Genomic DNA, 25,325 nt, shown 5'->3' with positions numbered 1-25,325 from the left:
CCTGCGGGTGCCGGTGCTGCCCAGGTGGCTGTGGCTGAGCCCGGGGCAGGAGCTCCGTGGATGGTCAGTGCCAGCACCACCACTGGGAACGGGGGCCAGTCCCGGCCCCACGGCCCTCAGATCCTGGGGCAGGAAACAAGGACGACAATTCCCTCAGCCTGTCGTGTTTGCTGTTTGTAAAAACATCCTCAGAGCTTCCGAGGGCAGTTTCTCTGTCAGACGCTGTCCTGCTGCGTGTTCCTCCACACCTCAGCTCTGGGCCTGCTCTTCTCATGCCTCTCTGAACAGTTCTGAGTTTCCTGAAAGCAGCCTGTCCTGTCCTTTGCCGTCTTGAAGCCTCTGTTGTCCCCTTTGGTGAAAAATAACTCTGCCTTTGGAGTAATCCCAAAGTTGTCATTTTCCTCTGCAAATATTTATAAGTTATTTGCCAGTTCATGGAGACTACAAAATATCACCTGGTGCTTCTGCATTTATTGGGGTCCTGGGTATATTTTGACAGCAAATATAGTAGCTTCTATTTTGACTTTTATTGGTGAGAAGGTTAAATAGGGAACACTATTTGGAGGTCAGTGACATAAGTGTAACCATATGTAGCTACTCCCTGAACGTATGAACCGATTTCTAACATGATGTTTATCTCGTCTCCCTTCTCCATGGGTGACAAGACTCTGCTTGTCTTTTTCTTTATTTTTATTATTATTTAATTTATTTATTTTCTTGTCCCATTTCCTTATCTGATGAACCTCAGTCCAAGCAGGTTTGTGTTGTATTTATCTCCAAATTCACTTAAACTTCATCTAACATTAAACTTTGTACAGTACCTTTCCTACTGCAGCAAATATCTAATTAGGTGCATAATTTTAGCCAAGTATGTACTCTCATTGACATAAACCAATTTAATTACAGTTTGGTTTCATTCTATCAGTTGCAATCCTTACATAAATACAGTTCCACACCTCCTTAAACACTTTCCTAAGTAAAGATTTCAGTATTATTATTTTCAAATAGTTGACTCAATCCAAGTTCAGGTTATGGTTTATACAAGTTCATTTACAGTTTTCCTCAAGCTTTTGCTTTATAGGCCATTTTTCAGTTCCTGTAATATGATTACACTGTATTCATTTCCATGATGATTTAGTAGCACAAAATCATGATTCATGTGGGACTTAGCCAATCCTTATACTCCCCTGGGAAAGACTCTCCTCTCCTCTACGACTTAGAATCCCCTGGAATCTGCGGGGTGGCCCCAGGCAACTGCACTGAACATGTGTAGAAAGTCAAAATAAATTAATACAGATACTTAGTGGAGTTAAAAAAGAGATGCCATAAATATAGGTTACTGTAGGGGTGTACATAAAACCTCCAGGTTTATGGATGATTTCCAGTGGATCAAATATGGTATTTTAAGGTATTTTAAGCTAAAATGATTAAGCAACTAGACTGTGGGAATAAACAGCTATTAAAATACATTTAAGAAATGCAACTTGGGCACACAGAAGGCCATCAAAGAGAGCCTAAGAATGCAATGGTGGTCATATATAACCAGTATAATGATTTATTGGCCAGATTTTGATGGTTTCTCATTTGTTGAAATGTTGTTGCACTGTTAAGGCCAGTTTTTGATACCCCTTCACATGCAGGTCTGCTTATGAAATGTGCTTGGAGCACAGGACTGTTGGTGTAGGACATCAGTGCTGGAACACCATAAATGTGTCTTGTGTCAGCACAAGGGACTCGGGACGGGTTTGACATCAGAAGTATTACCGGGATGAAAACAAGACCAATAATGGTCTCTGTTAGAGTAAAACCTGGTGGTGGTGTAATCTATTCAGCACTGACGTGGTTCAGCTGGGATGATGTTCTAAAATGGCTTTACAGAGACCCTTCAGAGCCAGCCAGGGGTGTTCCCTGTGAGTCAGCACAAGGTACAATGAAATCCTGACAGGAGCCCTTGGAAAGAACTATGATATAAATGATAATAGGACTTCTTTCTGCAGGACAAAGGAGCAGGTAGATTTTATTAATAACTTAAAATAACTCTCACTCCCGCCCCCTGCCCCACACTCACCCCTGGGTTTTCAGATCAAGCAAAACACTTGATTGCCCTGGAAATTGCATATAGACCATTTAACAAGGGTATGGAAAACTGAAACAAAGCCACCTTCCATCCTTTAACACTGCCTGGGGCTCAGTTTCTCTTTGGAATGCTCAGCCACGCAGCAGACCTGCAGTCCTGGGGGGGAAATGTCCAGGTTCTGTCGAGCCTGGCACTGTCAGGAAACAGAATGGGACATTTAATTATGTTGAAATACGTTAAGTGACCTTTCTACTTTTGCATTGCATTTTCTACCTCCACAGTCTAGAAAATCCCAGGTCTACAGCAAATCAGAGCAGCCTTAAAGGTGATGCAAACCCCAGTTGTGAGGGTGATTCTGTTTCAGCTGTTGTATATATAAGGTATTACAGAATGTACTAACATTGGGTTATTAAAAAGGAACATCAGGTAGGTAAGATCTCTAACCCTACATGGCTCAGTGCTCCTGTTTTAGTCCCTCATGTTATGTGGCCATCGCAGGCTGCAGTGGTTCCTCTTCAGTAAAAGAGCTAATAAATGAGGAGAAGAAGAGGAATGGACCTTGTTACTAGGAAAATTCCTCATAGGAACGTTGGTAACCAGGATTCATGTTTTCCTAATCAACATGACCTGAAATTATTCTGACAAAAGGCTTTGGCTCTTTGCTTCTGTATTTTTCCCCCTCCCCCTTTTTTTTTTTTTTTTTAGCCAATGTTTCATTGCAGTTTTTTCCCTGTTTATTGGAGTCCCCCCCCAGCACAGCCTGGCTGTGTGTGAGTGAGTGAGTGCAGCTGGTTTGGGGGCTCCCTGTGCCCTCTGTGGGACACAGCCCAGCTCACACAGCCCTGCCCTCCACAGGAGCCCCACGGTGGGCAAGGACAGTTCCTCTGCACAGTCCACAGGTATTTAGGAACAGATACTTCCTCTTGTTTCCATAGAGTTTCCTCAATAGATTTCCACAGGAAAAGAGTGAAATCTGTATGAAAAACAGGAAGCAGTTCTCAGAAGTTTTCTGTAATGCAGCACTGAGAGGAAGACTTAAAATAAATGTGGGTGTTTGAAGCAGTAGGGGATGCCAGTTGTGTTATCTTAATGTCCACACAATGATTCAATTTAACATCATAGGGCTTTAGCAGAGTTAAAAACCTCAGGTATTCATAAAATATATCTAGCTTTTCATTTTAGTTGACAGTAAGTGACTAATATTGAAACTTCTACAACCAGGTATTTTCTATTTATACTTTATTGCCCTGGGCAACTCTTTTGGAAAAGTTCCCATCTGCCTCAGTCTTGGAAGAGATCCCAAACTTTCTAATGCTGATCCATTCCTCTTGCCCCAAATATAGGACTTAATCTTTTCCCTTGGCTTTCTGACATTCTGCAATTCGGTTTCAAATGCTGAGATTTATGCATTAGAAGGAAGACAGGCCAGGATAAAACCTGACAAAATATGACACACAGAAATATTTGTTAATTAAAACCTTCTAGAAATTTTGCACTGACCCTTTGTGATCCAGCTTTTACTGCAAGCACTGAAAAGGGAGGGGAAATGTGTAGCTCTCCACCTCAAAAGCAAGTATAGTCACAGCAGTTCCAGTTGATTTCTGGTTGCACTGGGAAGCTCCTTAGCCCATGGAGTCTTAGGTGGGTGAAAGTGGCCCATTAGAAAACGGGGATATAGCATGTGGGATGAGAATTTTTGAGGAAGAAACCCTTAAATTTGTAAATCTTTCAAAGGAAATGTGACCTTAATTTTACTGTCACTTTCTACATTTCATAAAGCCAAACAGCAGGAAGAAGATTGATTTGGCCTTCATAGTATGTTGTTTGTATTTGAGAACTTGGGGATAATACAGTCTGTGCTCATTTCTAATACAGAAAATGGTAAAAAATGAAAGCAGAGTATGTTACTGTGTTTTACTGCCAGGCTTTAGTAATTAGACACATTATGTTTAAGAGATATATGAAATAAAAGTTCAAAATCCCTTTTATCCAAAGTCAGCTGTTTCAATCTAATGCTGCTGTTTCAATTTTTAAAGCTATCCTATCTGCACACCAGAATTTCATGGAAACCTTTCAGACATGGCATATTCTGCTTTTTGAAGTTTCCATCAGAGCAAGTATAGAAGGCTTTGGAGATCTGAAGGAGCCCCTTTGAGGTGAGAGCGGAGACAGGAGTGATGTTCTGCAGAGTTCCTGGGCTTCTTTCAGCCCAGTCCCACAATAAAGCCTCATGTTTTGGTCTGTTGTTTGAGTTATAACTATTGAACAGACTGTTTGTCAAGAGACTGTTTCATCTGAGATAGACTAAAATCAACCAGAAGCAGGGCTTTGTAGTGAATGCAGATATTTCTTGGTTTTGTTTTCTGTAGATACTTTAAACAACTAAATGGGGAAAAAATCAATACAGTGTGTGCCAAGTGCAACACTTGCAGTGTTAAGCCTGAGATTTATCAGCAGAGTGCCCTTCTCCCTCCAAACATCATTTCTGTTCTTTAAAGTGATCTTGATTGTTGTGAGTCTAAGTGATCAGTACAATCTTTCATTGCCTGAGTGTTTGCTGCTCTGCCTGTGCCACGTTGTTCAGTGACTGAGAGAGGCTCTGGGGGTGAATTTTCACCCTCTGCAGTGATCAGGCTGGCAATAACAGCTAAAGGTAGGATTTCACATGCTCTGCCTGCCTTTTGGATTGTAAATTCCTCTAAACAGGGCATGAGTACACTAAATATCATATATCTGGAGGGTCATTAAAAAAAGCTGCGGGCAGTGAACTACAGCAGCTGTAGGTTTATGCCCTCGAAGGATTAATGACAGCACCCCCTGAGCTTGCACAAGTCTGGTTTGCATTAGCAAAGGCTCACTGAATTTCATTGATTCTTCCCAGAACTGGGATATTTAGGATAAACACTGTTATTTTCAGGTCCACATCCCACTGGGAACAGAAAGGACCTTAGTGTCAGATGTGAGGGCCACTATTACTGCTGGTTTGGGAAGTGACAGACTCCAGGTTTGATGGAAGGCCTAAACCAGTAAAAAAACCCCAACCAGTGCATACATTTGATTTTCTAGCAGAAGCATTTGTTTAAAAGGCCAGATCGTTCCCAGATCTCCAGTTAAGACCCAAACAGTTCATTAGCAGCAGACAGACAGGATATGCCATAGGCAGATGTGTTTCAGATGACTGTTAAACCTCCTCATGCCCCACTGCCTCGAGCAGCCTCCAGCCCCGCACCAGTGATGACAGAGAGCATCTTGTGGAGATGGCACCTGCTTTAAACACTGTTATTTAAATACACTTACAGAATCACAGGAATTTAGGAATTAGACATAATGCCATGCATACAATTCCCAGTATCCCTTAAGCCCACCGTTTGCTCCAGTTCTCAGAAAGGCTATGAAGGATCAAAGGTTATGTCAGTGTGTATCACTGTTGTTTGGGAAAGGGCTTAGCAAGATCCCAGCCCAGAGCACAACTTCCAGGCCTGCCTTTATTCCAAAGGCAACCTTTTAATGGGGTCCAGGCAATGGGATTCTGTGGACATGTTTCAGTTGCTGAATTTTCCTACCTACACTGAGCAAGGTTCTAGGAAATAGTTTCTTCTGGCCACGTGTGATTTGGCATTGCCAGTCTGCTGCTGTTCAGTGAACATATGTTCTACCTTTCCCTATGGAATTGATGCCTACATGTGGGTCTGAGAGCTGGGCTGGAGCACAAGAGCAGCTTCTTCACTGTGAGTGCTGCTGACTGGGACTAACCTGTTTTTACAGATGGGGACAGTGCAGGATTGTTCCCTGGATCTGCCCTTCCCTGGGAACTCAGCACAGCCCTACCCATCACATTGAAATTCTGGTGTCTGTAACTCCTGCAGTGAACTGGATTTGTTTTCCAAAGCCAGGGAGGAGAGTCCCCAGTGCCACAGTTGCTCATGAAATGCTGAGGTTGTGCTGCTGCTGTGACAGGGTCTCTGTGACTCAGTCGTGCTAAAATCCCTGTGATTCCCTGGATAACTCAGAGGGGGCAACAACACCTCTGGCCTTGGGAAACTGGAATTGAGTTCTGCTGCTGTCTCATTCTTTTGGCTCAAAAGCTGGCAGATCCAGTAGGGTTTTATTTTCATTCTGCTCGTGCTACTGCTTCAAAGAAATGGATTGTTTTCCCATCTTTCAGCAGCCTATGTAAAAAACCAAAACATTTAGACCAAGTTGCAGAAAGAATGAAGATTCCCTGTACAGTGGTAAACCTAGAGACGTGACCGTAGTGTGATGTAACCACTCCCTAAACATCTGAGCATTTGTGAACACACTGACAGCAAATATGTCCCTGTTTACCCACTATCCTGTCCTGTGACAGTTAAATTGGGAATCAAATTTTTACAGAGAACCCCAAACTGATGTGACATTTATCTTGGGCCAGTTTTTAATGCATTGTAAAATAGCAAATACATTTTCCTGAAGGTCTGGGTTGAATTTCAGAATTGCAGAAGTGACCTGAAGCAGAGGTTGCTTATAAAGCTGAATGAGGAGCCAATTATTATTGGGATTTTCAGTTGCTCCTGTAATAAAAGTGGCAATCAAATTTCTGTATCTTCTTAAATGGAGATAAGCCCACAAGTCGGAACTTCATCATGTAGAACTCAAATTTGATATCATGAAAGTGATATCAGTAGATTGATTTAAGCTGCTCAGAGCCTGGTTTGAGTATGACTCATGATGTTACATCACCAGTCCATACAAGCTACAGAAATCCAAACAAAATGTAAGGCTTACAAAAATATATTGACCTTTAAATGGATATAAGAAGAAATTAGGAACAATATGCTTAGAGTTTCATCTCGCCCACTGTCCTGTCTCTGACAGGGAGCTATAGTGGGTGTTTCACAAAAAGAAAGACAGACACAAAACAAGTCTTGAGCAATCTTTTGCCAGGTTCCAATAATCAGTATTTTGATGTTTTCACACACAGACTATAGATAAGGACTTCTGTAGTGTTTTAATTGACATATAAAATCTTATAGATATGTAAAAGCTTATCTGAGTATTTAAACATTTTCCCCATTTCACAAGGTTGTATTATTAATTTTGACAGCATTATTCCTCCCCATGGAGAATGATGTTGCTGTGGTTAAGTTGTGGGGAGTGCCCATTCTCACTCACTGTTGGCTCTCTCTGCACACTGCAGGTCCAGCCTGGGACATTCTGGGGGTCCCCAGCTGTAATTCCTGCTGAGTTCCTGCTGGACAGGCTACCTCCACTCCTGGCTCTGGAATATAACTACACTATACTGAAGTCCAGTGCATCAAAAGGTCCCAGAGGTCTCACAGAAGATTAAAGAAGGAATTGTCTTTACTATTTCCAAGCTCTCATAGTCTCTCGCTATGGTCCACTGAATTGGAAATACAGTATCTAGGCAGACAAAGTTTTGGTAATACTGCATCTAGGCAGACAAAGTTTTGCTTCCAGAACAGCCTTTGTTCTGGGGGGGTTTTGGTTTCTGTGAAGAAAACTGGATTTTGAACAAGTTCTGCTGGTGCTGCCCTGTTCAGTGCTGCTCTCATGGACTGCTCATGGCACTACATTACTACAGGAGAAAATCTAAGCTGAAAAGTCTTAACACACTCATGAGATGCCAGCTTGAAAGATACTCACTTTCTAGACATTAGAAGCTTTCCAAGGATTCAGTGCCTGCAACTTTTTACCATTTATAGGTTTATCTTTTTATACTTATTTGCCAGCATAGCACCTATAACAATGGGAGAAAAGTCTCTTAAGTTAAAAGCACAAAGCAGTCCTTACAGGAAAACTTCCCCTGTCCCCTGGTGGGGATTAGACCTGAAACCTGAAAATCTGATTAAGCAGGGTTTATTTTTAAAAACTAAATTTCCTGAAAGGGGAAACTACAATGCTTAAAATGCTTAAAAACCTGACAAATTCTCCTTGTAGAATAGGATAGTTCTGTTGGAATACACCTACAGCCATCATCTAGTCCAAGTGTAACTCTTCTAAATCATTGTTTGCTTTTTAAATTGTCTGTATTTGATATTCATGATGGAGTTCTCTAGAATTCATTGCACACAGTCTTCTCCAAGACACATACATTGATGTGAATAGATTTTTCAATGAGATTTTTCTTAATAATCTAAACAGGTAATTTCATCATGCTCCTTTATCACATATACATTTATCTAGGACTAAAATATTTAAGATATAGCCTGTATTTTATATCTTTGGTTCTGGCAAGGACAGAGTAACCCCTATAATAACAGACTTCTGAAATAACAGATATGAATGTCAGAGTTCAAAACATACATAAGTCCTGGGCCACAGTTGCACAGAACAAAGTAATAAGATCTATTTCACGAAGTTACTTTCTCATCTGACCATTTAAACCATTTAAATTGTTCTGGGGACATGAGTTATTCCAATGGTTGAGATAGGTCTAATGGTGCAGCTGGAGGGTTGTAGGATATGTACTAACAAAAGCCCACTCTGTGGGAGCAGCAGCACTGTTGGAAATCCAGCTCTTTGTGTCCCAAAGCAATGCTGCTGGTGTAGGTTTGGGAGGAGGGCTTTGCTCATGTTTGAAGTGAATAATGCAATGCCATGCAGTTAATAACTTGTGCCATGTAATCTGCTTAAGCTTTGTGTTTTACAGCCCAGCTTCCCTGCCTGGTTCTCTTCCACTGGTACAGTCAGGCTGTTCTTATATCCTTGCAGGGCTTTGAAGGGAAAAGAGGATTCCCCAGTAATACTTCTTTCCTTTTTTTCAAGGAGATATAATGTTGTGTTTCTATCTCAGGACTACCTGGACTAGAAATGAGAAAAATCCCTCTTTCCAGGGTTCCAGAACACAATTTTCTCTCCCTGACAGGCCCAACAGAGCGTGAGAAACCACGTTTAACATGCCTTTATGGGCAGATATAGGTGAGGCACTTGCCTCACACATGGGGAATGGTATCACACAGATATCACACAGCCCTCTGCATTATTGAACAGAATCTTTAATATTCCATATATATGCACATACCAAGCAACTTGGAGTGAAGTGAGAAAATGTGAACAGACAAATACCAACTGACCTCAACCAGCACGAAGGGCAAATGAATGGAAATATTAAAGTCCATGCTTTCTTTCTGATAAACACACAGTATTTTGGAAATGCTCTGCTTGCCCCCAGATCTCAGCTGTGTTGGTAACCACTGGGCCAGCACTCTGACAAATGATCTTTTACAATTATGTGGGGAAATATTTGCTGTGCCAGCATGTCAGAAACACTAAGCCTGGCTTTTCAGATTAAATTTTGCTGTGGGCACAAAGGGATAAAAAGGCTCCTTGCAATATTGGCCTGGCTGTCTGTTACACAAAACCTGACATCTCCATTGAATGGCTGTGCTGGTTCCCAGCCCAGCAGGAAAGCCCAGGGGGCTGAATGGGAATGAATGAAGTGGTTGGAGGCTGGACAATGGGATCCCTGGGCAGCGTCTGGGATGGCAAAGCCTGACCTAAAGGCAGGGACTTGTGCAGGCTTTTGTCAGACTAGATTTTGGTTGGACTCTTCAGCTATCTAATCCTGTATTCTACTCATTATGTCCCACGAGCTCGGGAGGGGTGGGCAAGAAATCCTGAGTGAGGCTGCTGAGAGGGGGGAGTTTTGTCTGGAGCTGAGTTCAGAGTTTGGCTCTCACGCTGCACTGGAGGGTTCAGAGGTTTTCCCAAACTCTGGTTGATGTTTATCTCTGTAGCTCAGAGGTTCTTCTTAGCAGAGTCACAGTTAATCCATTTTAAACCCCTCTAATCTCCAGGTATCAGTGATATTTGTGCATCTAAACGAGGTGGTTGCTGCAAAAGAATTCAACAGCATCTCTAAGCTTGTAGGTCATGTTTTTCTATCTGAAGGGAATTGTAGAATCAGTAAGTAATGTGGGCAACAGCTGCCTACTGCTGTGGTCATGATAATAGTGTTTTAGAAGGGGAAACTGGTGTGAAGGAAAAGCATCCTAAGATCTGATCTGAAGTCTGAGTTAGAGCTGAGCTCAGATCATGGGTCCTCTGCAGTGGCAGATGTGACACAAGCCTGCTTCTCAGAGCAGCAGCCTGGGATTCCTGCAGAGGAAACCACTTCTACAGTCAAACCCCTATTTTGTCATTTTTTGTACATGGAAAGCTCAAAGCCAACACACAGAAGCATTTCCCCTGCTGTTCATGTACCTGGGCATCCTGAGCCCTTCCCTGGCACTCTGCAGGATTGCAGTCATTCCCATGGTGACTCAGGTGGAGATTCCACCTTTGTATTTCTCACCTGCTAAGAGGTGTTTTTAACTGGTATTTGAGCTGCTCCCTTAAAGCTGTAACCTTTCCTGGAGCCAAGCACCTTGCAGGAAGCTGCTCCATGGCTTGGGGGACCCACTGGTCACTTTTTTGTCTGCTTTGAACCTGCCTCCTGCTCTCATGTGCTGAGTCAGAGTTCCTGCACTGAGAGACTGAACAGTTCTTCCCCATCCATCACTTCTTCAGGAAAATTTTGCAGATCCGTTTCACTTCTCAACTCCCTCTCTTTCACATCTGCAGTGCCTTTTTTCACACTTGTTGCCTTTTCTATGCCTCTTCCAGTTTAATTGTTTTAGGTGAAAGGCTCATGAGCTCCTTTTTCTGATATAGGTGTTCTGTGAATGTGTGTAATTATTTTCTTTGTATTGTTCTCTGTTAATATTTTGTATTTCCTTTCCTCCCTGTAACTTAACAACTGAATAGATGATACATTCCTAGAGTTACACAGCTCAAAGGTATAATTCTTCAGCAGTTATAAGATCTGAGTTCATCACTGTGTCTGTTCCACTGAAGCTGTAAGTGCTGTTTGAGATTGGGTTTGGTTTCATTTCCTGCCCTGACCCTAAAATTGCATCAGTTCTCATTTATGTGGTGACTCACTGTCCTAAGATTATTCTGCAATTCTTCACAGCTAATCTTGGTTTTTTCACACCTTGACTAATTTTAAAATTTTTATTTTCAGTTGTATTTTACCTAAAAATCAAATTCTAATTGCATTATTGTAGCTTTCCTTACCATGTGATATAAAGCCTATTTCCCCAAATAAAATACAGCCCCAAGAAAATATGTTTCCAGACTACCAGTCATGGTTGGAATTAGGATAAAATCAAAGTTACATATCCAGCTCCCCCTCAGTGGATATTCTGATCTGAATCCAAGCTTTGTGGTTCAAATGCATTTTTAGTGGAGACATGAATCAAATTAGTGAGCTGGAACTTTCCTGCTTTTAATTCCAGAGATTAATTCAAACTCACCTCTGAATGATGGTCTCTTCTGCAGTGTGTTTAATGAGACACAAACATCCTGATATATCATGGATTTAAACCGGTTTTTTAAGCACAAATTAATCTTTTAAATATAAAATCCATAATACATATATATGATGCACATCATCCACCAAGGTTTTTTTCCATTTGTTTAATCAAGGAGGGAGAGAAGGCCCTTTAAATTTAAGGATACACAATCTAAGCCACATAAACTTCTTTACACCTGTTTTATAGCACTGACTTGGCACTTTATAAGTTATATTCTGGGACAGATCATGGGTTTACAGTTTCACTTATAAAGTAATGGAAAAAAACTACACATTTTTGCAAAGCATGGTAAAGCAGCACATGTTCCCAGGGTCCTGGGAGGACTTGTGTCACTGAAGAGTTGCTTCATTTTAAGCTTGGTTAAAACACAAACCAAAATTCAAAAGCCTTGGTTTGCTTAACTTCATCAAAAATAAATGCATCAGATCTTAAAGATTTGTGTTGTGAGATAATCCCAAACTGGAAGTTCAAACACAGACTGAGCTTCTGGGGGGAAGAGGCGAAGAAGGAGAGCAGGAGGATCAGCTGAAAGTGAACTGGGGCCTCTGCAGGTTGAACTCGTGGATGCCCCATAACCCTGCCTTTGGAAGAGCACAGTCCCTGGAGTCTGTCTGTCCTTGGATGCTCCATAACCCTGCCTTTGGAAGAGCACAGTCCCTGGTGTCTGTCTGTCCTTCAGCCCTCCCAGCTCACCCCATGCTGCCTTTGGAAGAGCACAGTCCCTGGAGTCTGTCTGTCCTTGGATGCTCCATAACCCTCCTTTGGAAGAGCACAGTCCCTGGAGTCTGTCTGTCCTTGGATGCTCCATAACCCTCCTTTGGAAGAGCACAGTCCCTGGTGTCTGTCTGTCCTTCAGCCCTCCCGGCTCACCCCGTCCAGCCTTTGGAGATGCCACCCCGCTCCCCCCAGCCCGGAGCTGGGATCAAACAGCCCCTCCTGGGGCAGCGCTACCGCTGGGTGTGAGCCAGGGCTCTGACCCCGACGAGGACAGCTCGGACTCTCATCCCGAGGGTCCTGCTCCCCTGTTCCCGGTTCCACGCAGGACCCCCCGGCAGGTCAGAGCTGCCAGAGGAGGGGTCTCTGTGTGCCCCGGGCCCAGGGACGGGCAGGATCCCAGAGCTGCCCCCCTCCCCTCCCCACAGCCCGCTTTGTCCCGCACAGCCCGGGCGGGTCCAGCACTCACCCCCTGCCCCACTGAAACCTCTCCTGCCTGGCCCGCAGAGGGCTGCGGGGCAGGGAGGAGGAAGGAAGGTGATGCTTTGACAGCTCCTTTTTTAGGGTAATGAGCAGAACTGCTCTTTCTTCCCCCTCCTGCTCCCCATGGCCTTTCCTTTCTTCCCCGAGCCCCGGGAAGGGAAGGATGGAGGTTCAGCTCTGCCCTGCAGGCACTCACAGATAAACTGGGGTGTCTTTGTGGGCTCTGCAATGGAGCCATTGCTTTGTTTAGGGCTTGTTTGTTGTTTGCTTCCTATATATAATGACAGGTGAATGCAGATCAATAGAATTAAAGTTTTGACTTGAGCACATGAGGCAGCAAAGCATCAATTACCTGCTGGTGACTTCTGCACTCGTTCACAAAGCAGAGCTCCATGAATTTATCTAGTCCATGGGAGCCTGCCATGGAAAAGCTCAAACTGCTTGGAAGAGGAAGAAATAATTGTTGCCTTTCCAGCATTAATAATTTTCTGTTCTAAAAAGAATATAATTTAATAAAGAGATAATTTAGATTATAAACAACCTATACCCTAACTAGAAGAAAAGCCTTGTTTGATGCAAGACATTGCTGTTTGCAGAAGCAGAGCATTAACTGATAAGGTTGGAGAGCTGCAATTTAAATATAAGTGACTTTTAATACTTCACAAGAAGTGCCAATCCTTAGAGATTGACAGTTCCTCTGAATTATGTGACGTACAGGTCTAAACACCTCAGAACTCTCAGGATCTTAGATCCTTAATGATGATTTTTTTTATATGAATTCCGAGCATAGATCATTCATATACTGCATAGTATTTACCTAAAAAGCCTTAAACTTATTTCCTTTTTAAAGATTCCTATTTTTAAATGCATTTGAAGCATCATTTGGAAACTGTAAATCATGATGACCGAAAAACCCAAACCAAAGAGAGCAAAGCAGGCAGGGAACAATGGGACAGAGGGAAAAGCAGCAAGAGTAAGACAGACAGCACAAGAATAAACCTGGTACGTAGTTCTGAGATTAATCATAACTTTTCTGAAAAATACCAAGCCCTGGCTGCACTGGAAGGTCTTTTGTAGTGCATTTACCCAGGAATATCCTGCCAGGGCTGGGAATATTTCACAGCTGGAAGACTTCTCCTGAAAAACCCATCACATCCCAGCCAGGCCCCAGAAGCACAGCCACATTCTTGCTGACAGTATAAGCTAAGAGCATTCTTACTTTTGGTTTTCTTATTCTTTTTCCTCTGCTGAGGGAATTGTCTCTTGGAAATGTGGATAGTTTTGGAAATTAGGCAAACCCATGTAGATTCATTAATGGAAACACAGATCTTTCAGAATAAGGACCAGCTTCTCTTCCAACTTTTGCTTATAATAGTTCAAATTTTTGTTTAGTTGGTTTTGGGTTTCTGGGTTTTTGTTTGGTTGGTTGGTTGGTTTTGTTTGGTTGACTTAGAAATCTGAGGAAAAAGTATTTTTCATCTAAGGAAACTGTCTCCTCAACATGGAACCAAAATGAAATATTTCATTTTATTGATTCTGTGTGTCTTAAAGTGATATTTTGAAATCTGATTTATTAATGTCATTCAGATAGAAAAAATCAAAACAATTCATCAAGAAAGCATCGAAATAAAATGCCACCATTTTTTTGCTTTTCCTTTTAATTTTGTCTATGTGAAATCTTGCCTGATGTAACCTAAATAAATATGCAACTAGTTTAAACAGTTCCCAAACTACACTTTTGGAGGATGACCTGAGTACTTTGCCTGGGTCTACATGAAACCAGAGCAGAGCTATAGGTGTGAGCAGCCCCTTTGTTTACCCCATTTATTATCTGTCAGGTCACTGAACCAGAGCACTATAAACAGCCCCTGGATGCACTTTGTCCTGCAGCACAGACTGTTTAGAGGTCTGTGCTTCCCAGGGTGTGCCCGTGCTGTGCAGGGGGAGTTCACCCCAGGGAGGTGTTCGTGCTGTGCCCTCTGGGTGCTCAGGGTGCTGTGCTGGTGCAGGGCCAGACTGAGCTCCCTGGGTGACCCCCACTGATGCACCCAAAATACAGGGGTACCCCCACCTGCAGGAGTCCTGCTGGAAATGCCACCTTCTCCCGTTTGCTGCCACAGAAGTGGGGACATAACCTCTTTTCCTGCAGTTTTCATAAGCATGGCTCCTATTTCTGTTGTGTAATTTTCTGCTAAGCAGTGCCCCTTAGACCTACCAGCTTCAGGACTGTGACAATACTGTACCTGGAGCTCAGCTTAAACCTGCCAGTGCAGTGCTTTAAACCTGGCTGATCTCCTCATACTTTCATGTTACATAAATGAATGCCAAGGACGTGTGATGGGGTCGAGTACAGAGAGTAGAAGCAGAGCAGATGTGCTGTGAATAGCAGAAAGTTTAGTGTTATGATTAATGGGATATCATGAACCTTCCCTGAAACACTCTGCTGTGAACAGAGACTCTTCACCAAACAAAGCATAGGGCCTGATTTTCATTCTGGACATTCACTGAAAGGTTTGGGCGCTTCCCACTGAAATCTGATCCCTAAACCCCTCGGCACCTCTGCTCCTGGAATGGACCATGTGTGCTGTGATGGCAATTAGCACTTGAAGCTCAGACACCCTTCAGAGAATATTTTTCTCCCCAAACAAGGAGGGACTGCAACACCGAGTCAATCACAGCCTCTACACCTCATTTTTCACGTGGTTTTAAGAACGATGCTGTGAAGGCTGAGGTTACTTGTTACACAGAAGTAAATTTCTAAAGATGTCTTGTGCTCAGAGCTGATATCTGGCACTTATTGACCAACCATTTCTGTTTTATAGAGTACTTTCCAATGTGAAATGGTGAACAGAACACAGGCAGCACCCTGGGATACAGATACCTGCAATAATTGTCAAGCTTCAGCCCATGCTGTTTTCTCTAAAGCTGAGCTGCACCTTTGTGATCCTTGAAGGGATATTTATTCACTTTTATCAGAATTTGCCAGATTTTCAGATGGGCATTATGAAAAGCTATAAAAATGTATACAGAATTCCTTTTTCAAAGATAAAAGATGGTCTCTGAACTAAAGCCAGTCTCTTGATGTAATTCACAACTTTCAGGTTGCTTGACTGGAGCACACAGATAGTTTCACATCCGGAACTGTGAAAATATCATAGAATTACAGAGTGGTTTGGGTTGGAAGGGACCTTAAAGACCATGTAGTTCCAACCCTGCTGCCAGCTGGATATCTCTTCTCTATAATGGATCTAAGCAAATACTTTGACCAGCTCCTCCCCCTGCCCTCCTTCCCCTCTTCCCCCCAAATCTCAGTCCGTGTTTGAATTTCCAATTGCAAATCCAATTTGGGATTATCTCAGAATGCGAATCTTTAGGATCACATGCATTTAATCAGGTTTACTCATGGTTCAGGGCATTATTTTCCAGCTGTTTCTCTGGTCTGAGGGCAGCATTATCCTTAGGTTGTGACTGCAGTTTTCCTTGGGCTGCTTCAGTGGCTGCAGCTCTGGACAGCTGAGATACAGAGTGCCAGGGAAATGCCAGGTATCACAAAGAGAATACCATAAACCACTCATGAGAGAGGCAAAGACCAATCTGGATTTTAATCAGTCTGCTAAGCAGGGAGATGAGATGCTGATAAAGTTGAAAAAATACACTGGAGAATGAAGGGAAGAGAAAGTACAGTAAACATGGGCAGTGATTGAGCAGGAATCCAGACTCTGGGGTGCAGCAAAATGAACAAATATTTGCAGGACTGCTAAATAACCATGTCACTGAAAGTACAGAAATTGCCTTTACTGTATTTCCTCACCTCAGTGACATTTATCAGCTCACCCTCCAACCTGCTCAGAGTCCAGGTAGTTTTAAATACTGCCTGTCTCCCTCAGTTCCTGGTAGTTCCTAAGGAACATGATGGTATTTAAAGTCTTTTGATCTTAGCTGTGCTATCCTGGGGATGGGGTTTAAGAACTTTGCTTGGCTATGGGTTTGTATTATGGCAAGTTCCCAGCAAAGTCATGGAGTCTATTAATTTACTTTCTAAATATTTTCCCAGGTCTCCAGATGATTTAGTGTTTATATTACATAGAGCTGCTCTTTGAGAACAGAAGTTATGATGAAGTAGAATAGTTGCCTGTGCATCTGGTATTCCCTTCTCTGGGTGGCCAACTCTATCAGACACCTGTTTGGAGCAAGCTGCTGAGACAGAACATATTACCTGCAAATCAAAGGACAGGTCTGAGTGCACTGGTCCAGATTTCATGATTCCATCCTTTTTTTTCCCCCAGTAAATAAATTTAAAAGGTTTTTTGTTGAATTTGGGTTTTGTTTTGTTTAACATCCACTAATTTTTCTCAAACAAAGGGTGACTTCACTCATCTTGTTACATCATTGTCTGTTTTGGGATGTATTCAAGAGATAAGGCCTCCTCTCCTGCAGATCATTAATCCTTCCATATTCTGAGAGCAGACTATTTTAGCAAGACAATTAGCTTAATCTGTTTGAAAACTTGGGTTGTCAGCATATATCTTACAAACTACCTTGTCTGGTTTGTATTCTGAAGGAAAGTGAGATGAAGAGCAAAAAGTGAATAATCGCTTCCTATTTCTTTAGTAGAACTTCTCATTTTCATGAAGTGATTTTCAAGGTTTATGAAGAAAATAAAAAACTGAATTTCTTCCCTTTTATTCTTCCAGCAGAAAAAAAAGCTTAAAAGAATGCAGAATTCTCTGCCTGTGCCTGAGTGCTTGGTTTGCAGAGTCACTTATGTGAAAGGACACAAAAATGACATGTGCTAAACCCACATGAGATACGAGTGGTTGAGTTGTTTTAATTTTCTCTCTGGAGGAGCTCAGTGGAGTCCTTAACTACTTTATACAATGTGTGTAAGCGCCTGATTGAAGCACTTGTCACTACTCTGGTCCTCTCAGGATCTTGCCCTGAGAGGACCTGCCCTCAGGTTTTACTTTGGATTTTTGTCAATATCTGTGACATCCAGGGAGATAAAACATAAATACCCCACGTTTAAACCACAGGTTACACTTTGAGGTTACATATTACTACTTGGTCTTACATAAAACTGACCTGAAGAAAAAATAAATTTTAAAAATGCACCTGGCCCTTCAAAGCCTCTGTTAGGGAGGTCTGGCCAACTTCCATGCAGTAGATTTATTGCCCAGTGTGTTCCTGTTACTCCTAGAAGCAAAGGAATGCTGATGGATCCAGCAGCTCTGATCTCAGAGCGTATGAGCAGAGCACAGCTCAGTCACATGGAGTGGGAAAACTGGAGTGCTCTGGGCAAGGCCCCTTCCTGCAGGTGCTCTTGAGCACAGAAGGGGCTACAAACGTGTCAGGTTTGCTTAAGAACCGAGGAGAGGACCAGTATGTGGCTGTGCAGGCAACAGGGAACTGTCCCCAGGGAGGTTTATCCTGAGCTGTGACACTTGGTGTGACAGGAGGCTACAGATTCTTGGCCTAGTGGTGTGTTTTTCTTGGTGATAAATAATTGCTTTAAGCAGCTCTCCTGCACTGCTGGGAGCTGGCTTTGGGTCCAGAGGGATGCAGACCCTGGTCTTGTCCAAGCTGGTACCTCCACTGCCACTCTGCTGTGCCTGTATCTCCGTGCAGGGGGCTCTGGAGTGCCAGGGTCTGTCCCAGGGTGGCACGGAGGTTAATGCACTCTGAGCTCTCTGCCCTGCTCCAGCAGCAGCACGGGGCACTGGGGGCCTGTCCCCAGCCACGGGACCGCCAGGCACAAGGGCCTGGGCAGCAAGTGCCACCCTGCTGGGGCTGGAGGGGAGAGGTGCTGCAGGGCAGAGGGGTGCAGTGAGGGCTGGGGATGGCCCAGACCGTGCCTGCTGTGGGGGATGTGCTTTCCAAGGGGCCCAGCCTTTGATGGGGAGTCCAGTCCTTGGGTTTGAAAGGGGCGTGGGAGTAACGTTTTTCTTTAAAGTTATGTTTGTGTACGAAATGAATCTTTCTATTTGGCTGGCGTAGTCAAGATAGATACTATGCTGATCACCTAGAAAGTCTGTGCAGTAAGTGCGTATTTTCTTGGGGAAAGACTATCTAAAGCCAGGGCAGCCAGAGCAAGGAGGGAGGTGCACAGCTGTCACTGCGGGGCCATCAAGCTGCTGGCTGAACGTCCAGGCACTAATCCAAGGCTGCACAAACATTGAATACACACCCTCTGGGGAGAAAATAACCTCTCTGGTACAGGAGGGGTCAGAATGATGCAAATTCTGCACAGAAGGGGGGAGGAGACAGCTTTAACAGGCAGTTGTGCAGGAGAGCACAGAACAACTCCCTGGCTGGGACTGTGCTCTGTCCCTGCAGGGCTGCTCTGAACCTTCCCCTCTCCCTCCCCAGGAAGGGCGTGCCAGGGCTGCCGAGGAACAGGGCTGTGGGAGCAGCCTGGACACCGGGAACGGGCAGTGCCCCGTGTGTGGCACTGCCACTGTGCTCCAGTGATTTACTCCCCACACAGCAAATAAGGCCAGGCAGATAAAAGGAGGATTTAGGGAGAAGGCAGGGAAAGCCTCCCAAGAATAAACACTGTGTAACTAAGAGTCCAGCATGGAAAAGGGCCAGAGAACTGGCTACACTTCCAACGGCACAGCACACAAGTACAGGCTTCCTTGGGGATAAATGCATTCATTCGAATGGATTTGAAGTAAAGGGTTTGCTGTTATTATGGGAAGCATTGAGAGACTTGCATTTGAAATAAAACTCCCCTTCCATAGGAAGAGATGCTACACATTTTCTTCAATGCCAAGTTAATGTATTTAAATTGCTCTGTACCGTTCTCTCTATCATATGTAACAATATCCTCCATTATCCCTTTTTGGGAAATGAAACTTTAAAGTGTTTAAAGTTCCTTTAAAGTGTTCCCAATGAGAGTAATCTGATTTGCTTGCTTAGCTTACAATTCTACTATGAGACATGCCAGTAGTCTAAGCTTCAGATGATGATAACATATTCACCTGTTACTATTAACTTCTTTAAAAACTTGAAGTTCTGTGTTTTTTTGGGCAGACTTCTATGCAATACATAACTTCTCACAGTCCTAAGTAGAAAACAATAACCTGTACAAGCATAAAATGAGATGACATGAGTTCATCCCAAACAATCTGAGCACTTTTACAGATGAGGTTCTGCAAAGCAACATTTCATTTTACTCTCCATGAGCTCAGTTCCCTGACTGTCCTCATTCCTACTGCCATCAGTCCCTGCTCCCTGCCTGTCACTGCTCTTGGCCAAGGACATATTTATCATCTGCAGGTCTGTCCAGTCTTTTGTGTGATCCAGCACATGAACACCCACTGCCTCCATTCAAGTTTTGTGCCACCCGAAACAACTTGCCACGTTCCACCTCACAACCAGCAAATAATTGGTATTGATGACAATAGTCAAGCAGAAATAGTCCAGATTTTTTTTATTTACTGTCTAATTTTTAAAATAGAACAGTTCTAGAATGCCTAAGTATAAAGCATGCCTGGAAATAACCTGCTATAGAGACCTTCTTTCGTGCATTAGTGTTTCCTTCCTAGGGCTTTTCTTTCTTCATTTAATGGAGCTGATTCTGTACCAGTTAGGAATATTTCCATATTCCTCTCCTGTTCTTGGATTATTGATTTGGTCCATCCTGTTATATTTTACAGAATAAATGACAACCTGAGAAATTATTGAAAAGATCAGGACACTGTCTCCTGAAAGAAAAGTAGAACTATTTCCAAAGTAAGATAACCTGAAGCATAAGTTTTTTAAAAAAATTAACACTGATGAAATAAATAAATGGAGAAAATTATGCCAGAGGCCTCAATCTTGATATTTATAGGAGAATATGAGGGGAGGAAACAAGCCTCTGCATTCCATGCATAAAGGATTCCTACTCATTAACACATATAAATGCTGATGGATAATTAAGTAATTCGGGAGACAGACCATGCATATGGGAAGCATTTCTGGTATTTTATGACCCTTTCCACTGACCTATGTAATTACTCCACTGCTGATTAATGCAGCAACATAAACCCTCTGTGAACGTCTCTATTATGAAGTGTATTTCAATTCTAAATGACCTTTCTTTTTATTTATTACACTGAGATCAAAAAAAATGTTGTTAAATTCTTTTATTCTCTCCAATGCTATTAAAGAGAAAAAGAATCCATAAACTTTATTAAGTGATCAATTTTTAAGCCACCTACAATGTAGTATAGAAAACAGAGCCAACTTATATTTGGCAAGAACAATTCATGTCAAACCAATCTAATTTCCTTTTCTGACAGGGAAAATGGCTGAATGGAGAAAAAGAAGGAATAGATGTGACATTTTAATTGTAGTAACATTGTTATATGTGGCATTCCTATAAACAATACTTATAAGTCATAAGACTATATTAGAATACATGGATGGTGTCCCCTTGAGCTGGAGCAAAACTTAGTGGAAAAAAAAGGGAGTTTAGGGAACAGCTGGTAATGATTTGTCCTCAGATAGAGTCTATCAAGGGAAGGCCACCAGAATCTGGCCTGGGACCTCACCAGTGTGTTCATCTGGGCTCCAGCTTTTGAAGGAGAAATTACAAGTGTGCAATGGACTCCAAACTGGGGGGGAATGAGCAGTTTGGAGGTTAGTCCCAATAGCATCCTGAGAAACTGGAGAAATAATCCATAAATGAACTGCTGAGCTTCAGTAAGAACAATTGAAAAGAACTATACCTGGGAAAATGAAATCAAGTGCCTCAGTACAAAATGAGAATAACTCCCTGGGCATCACTGCATAAGAATGGGACTTGCCTGACTTTCTAAACCCTTCTGTATTCAGATGCTGAATTTCCTTTAATAATATGGAACTATAAATAGGAGCAGCATGTAAAGTTCATAGACTGGACCCAAACATGATCCTCTCTATAAGGAATGAGCCTTTAGCTGGAGCAAACCTGTGGCAGAACAAGCCAGTTAAGGTGAATTCTCAGGAGACACCCCTGCAATCTTAAATGCTCTCTGCAGGATACTCAAATCCCCATCCTCTTCTCTCCACTGCTGCCTCGCAGCACTAGTTCTTGCCAAGCCTAGGTCCTGCTCTCAGACTCTGTGTGGCACCTGGCAATGGAGAAAGCTCACTGGAGTACCAACTTCAGCACACACTGACTTGGATAACACTGCCATAACAGCAGGGACAGTCGGGGGACACAGCAGCTCTCCCTCCACCTCCACACCTCGGCCAACTCAGCAGCTCCCTCAGCAGCACTGCCAGCACCTCCCCCGGGCTGCACGGCGGGGCTGGATCTCTGCAGACAGGAGGGGACTCCCTGGGAGCAGGAGGAGTTTGGGGGGGGAGCAGCACGAGTGTGAGCAGGGCAAGGGAGCGGGACAAGCCCTGGTGCCAGAGGCTGTGTGGGGCAGGGACAGCTGGTGTCCTTCCCCACAGCAACCCTGAGCTCTGCACCACCGAAATGAAACACCTCTGTGCCACCCCTGCAATGTGAGGAATGATGGCACTCCAGTTACTGTGGAATATGACCACAGGCATGCAAGCCACAGTCCTCATTAAGTGCCTCTGAAAGTGCTGGATCCAAGAGCTGTAGTACATGGATGGGGAGATGGAAGTGCTTTGTGGCCAAAAGGGAATCCGAAAGGGTGGGAACTGGCCTGGTCAATGTACCCCGGGATTAAAAAGGGGTGTAGTTCCCCAGTGGTCAGTCCAGCACCATTCCTGAGCTTTACACTCCCTTTAAATTAGCATGTAATATAAAAATAAATATTACAAATTAAGGTTATCTGACAAGGAACATGTAATTTACATTTTTAAACTCACAGTGTATGTTTTGATGTAACCCATAAAGTTCCTGCTCTGCAAGTCCCAGCTGACATTCCTTTTTGCCTTCAACTCATTCATCTCTACCTGTTAAAGGGGATTCTTTTATCCTTCATCATACTTGGGAAAAGCAATTCTGCAGGACAAGAAGTCTTTGGTGCTCATGCCAGGGAGAATATGAGACTAGACAAGTAGTGTGATCCCCCCTAACATTAAGAGTTTTCTCATTTATCTACATATCCCTGACAGTCACCTTGGACATTACATGCCTTCATAGTGTTTTTTAAATCCTACAGATGTTTAAATAAATGCTTTTATCTTCTGCAACCACACAGGTATTAACATACACAATGTTTAAAGAAAGACACTGGATAAAACGGTTATTTTTAGAATTTCCTCACTTCATAAAACAGTACAATAGCTACGATGCCACAAATAACTCACTATGAACTCTTCTTATAAGCAAACAGAGGAAGTGTAAGTTTAAGAAGAGACAAGGAGTTCAGAATAGACAATGTATTAAAATACTAGCTTTAGTACAGTTAGTAAAAATATATATAAATATTGCCTTTGCTTTGGGTCAGTGAAAATTTAAATTAGATGTTAATCCATAGGTCAATTTGAGACTTGGGCAGAAAAGCCTAACACACTTAATAACCATCAATGAGTCCAAGTTTCGTCTGAGACAAAAAGCAACAAAACCAGTGAACTATTAAATTCATGACCAACTTTCTGACTTTTGGAAACATTTATTTATGTTATTACAAAAGTGGAGTTTAGTTGGATAATGTATTTTTGTTTGAGATTCCCTCTATATTATTTTGTGGATTCAGGAAAGTTTCAGCTTCTCTCTTCTGGAGTATTACCTATTCTGTCAGAGAAGCAGCAGTGAAGACAGCAGAGTTTAAAACCACTGGCCAAAAGTTGGCCCTGTGTGCTTTCCCCCAATTCCTATGACAAGTTGAAGAGCTTTCCCAAGACATGGAGTGTCAGCCATCTGCTTACAGCTGGCTTTGGATGTGACCTAATGAGCAGGAAATAGGGTGAAAAAAAGAAGTGTGTTGGAAATGGTTTCTGAAGGAGTGTCAGCAATTTGTTTTGGGCTTTCTTGAAGCATTATGATGTCCTTTTGAGACATCACTGAGTCCTGTTGCTGTGTGTTTGAGGAGTAACTTCAGCTCTCTGCAGATCAGCACCCTTACTTTGGCCTACCTCCCCCTGAACGCTGCCAGCTCTCTTATGGATCCCTACCAAGAAAATGGACAAGCAGCTTCTAATTTCCCTCTGGCTAGATTTTACAAGATGTACCTGGAGACATTTAATAAGCCCCAGCCAGTGATTTTCAAACTAACTTTGTGATTTTATAGGCACTTTTGATGGACTCAGACTTACCTGTAGTGCTGCAGTTCCGATTCCAGCTGCTGGATGTGTGTTTGCAGACGTGGCACCTCGTTGGCTGTCACTTCCAGCTCCCTCACTTTGCCAAGGCTGTTCAGGACGGCGTGTCTCGCCTCTTCCACCTTCCTCCTCATCTCTGCCTGTTCCCTCTTCAGGTTACGGTTGCAGTCCTCCAGACTGACCAGGGCTTCCTGGGAGCTCCTCAGCTCCCTTTCCAGCTCCTGGTTGAACCTGATTGCTTCTTCGATTTGCCCATCCCTGGAGCTCCGGATGAGCTCCATTTCCTTCAGGACACTTTGGAGGCACTTGCTCTGGGAGTGGTTCTGTGGTAATGGTCTCTTACTCCCCATGGAACAGGGCCCCTCTTCCCTGTGGTTCGCATGGCTCTTCCGCAGTCCCACCTACAACGACCAGGAGCAGAAAGCAGGAGAAATCATTGTGTCCAAAGCAGCTGACATTTTATCAAGACTGAAATCTCTGGATTGTAGTTTTTTGGGTTTTTTTCAATCACATATAGCTGATCAGCAACTAATAAGCTACTTACCTTTGTGAAATAGAGAGACAAGGAAACATTCTCTGGAAAGTAGTTTTTAATATGTATCTGTAAATTTAATTTTCAAACTATTTGTTATTAGGTTATTGCACAAGTGTCCGTATAGCTTTAAAGTCATTACTATGGTCTGTCCTCAGAAGGCAAGTAGTGTTCTGAAAGAAATATTTCCAGTTAAGTCAAAGTGTTCATTGTAGAACTGAGGTCAGTAGAAGTGAGCTGGGGGAGTTCTCGAGCTCCCTTCTGATTCTTTCTGGGTTCTCTGACTAATGACTTCGTGTTTGCTTCTAATTTCCTTTCTCTTTTCGGATGAAAATGTAGAAGTGGCTTTGACCTGCCATGCTGGACATTGTGAGGAGGCACAGCCAGCTCAAGGAAATGGCAGTGTCACACATGGGGCAGAGTTCTGTGAGTGCTGTGTTAGTGAGAAATCTGACGTGATCAGAACAACCAGGGAACTCTGCCCTTCACTGCTTTGCCTGTTCCATGCTATTTCATGCCAGAGTAATTTAACTGCTGCTAAGTATGTATGGCCAGTACAGCAGAACCACCAGGAACCAGCCCCAGAATTAATGGGGCTCTGCAGAGGAGCCAGAGACTATTCATCAGCCTGTCTGCAGAACTGGCTCCAGCTCTGAACTCTCGTGACCACACTCTGAACAAAACACACTTCTAATGTCTCCAAGGCACTTATAACTGAGACACTGCATGTGCTTGTACAGGTAAGAACCCAAGAGTTCTTTCTGACTTTAGGAAAAAGCCCTGTAATGATGCATAACCAGTATATAACTGCCCGTGCATGTGCACTTGAGGAGTGGTATTACACACCTGAAGTCCCCTACACTTTTAGCAGGGTGCTTTTCAGCCTATCCCTTAACCATATACAATGTCACACCGGTGAAAATGCAACATTTGTCCTTAAAACCTCCACATA

The 25,325-nt window shown here is 43.1% G+C and overlaps 1 protein-coding gene across 1 annotated transcript in view; it reads right to left on the bottom strand.

Annotated features, from left to right (window-relative positions):
- Nucleotides 1–25,325, bottom strand: part of EFCC1 (EF-hand and coiled-coil domain containing 1) — a 56,172-nt gene that overhangs the window by 29,799 nt on the left and 1,048 nt on the right. Inside the window, exon 2 of the mRNA XM_051793364.1 lies at nucleotides 23,836–24,242. Coding sequence (XP_051649324.1) covers nucleotides 23,836–24,242 — 407 coding nt within the window. The remainder of the gene's footprint in view (nucleotides 1–23,835; nucleotides 24,243–25,325) is intronic.

The sequence above is a fragment of the Manacus candei genome, unplaced genomic scaffold (genome assembly GCF_025592945.1).
Source record: "Manacus candei isolate 608988 ecotype Guabito, Panama unplaced genomic scaffold, ASM2559294v1 h1tg000036l, whole genome shotgun sequence".
Lineage (NCBI taxonomy): Eukaryota > Metazoa > Chordata > Aves > Passeriformes > Pipridae > Manacus > Manacus candei.
This window is presented reverse-complemented; position numbering and strand designations above follow the sequence as displayed.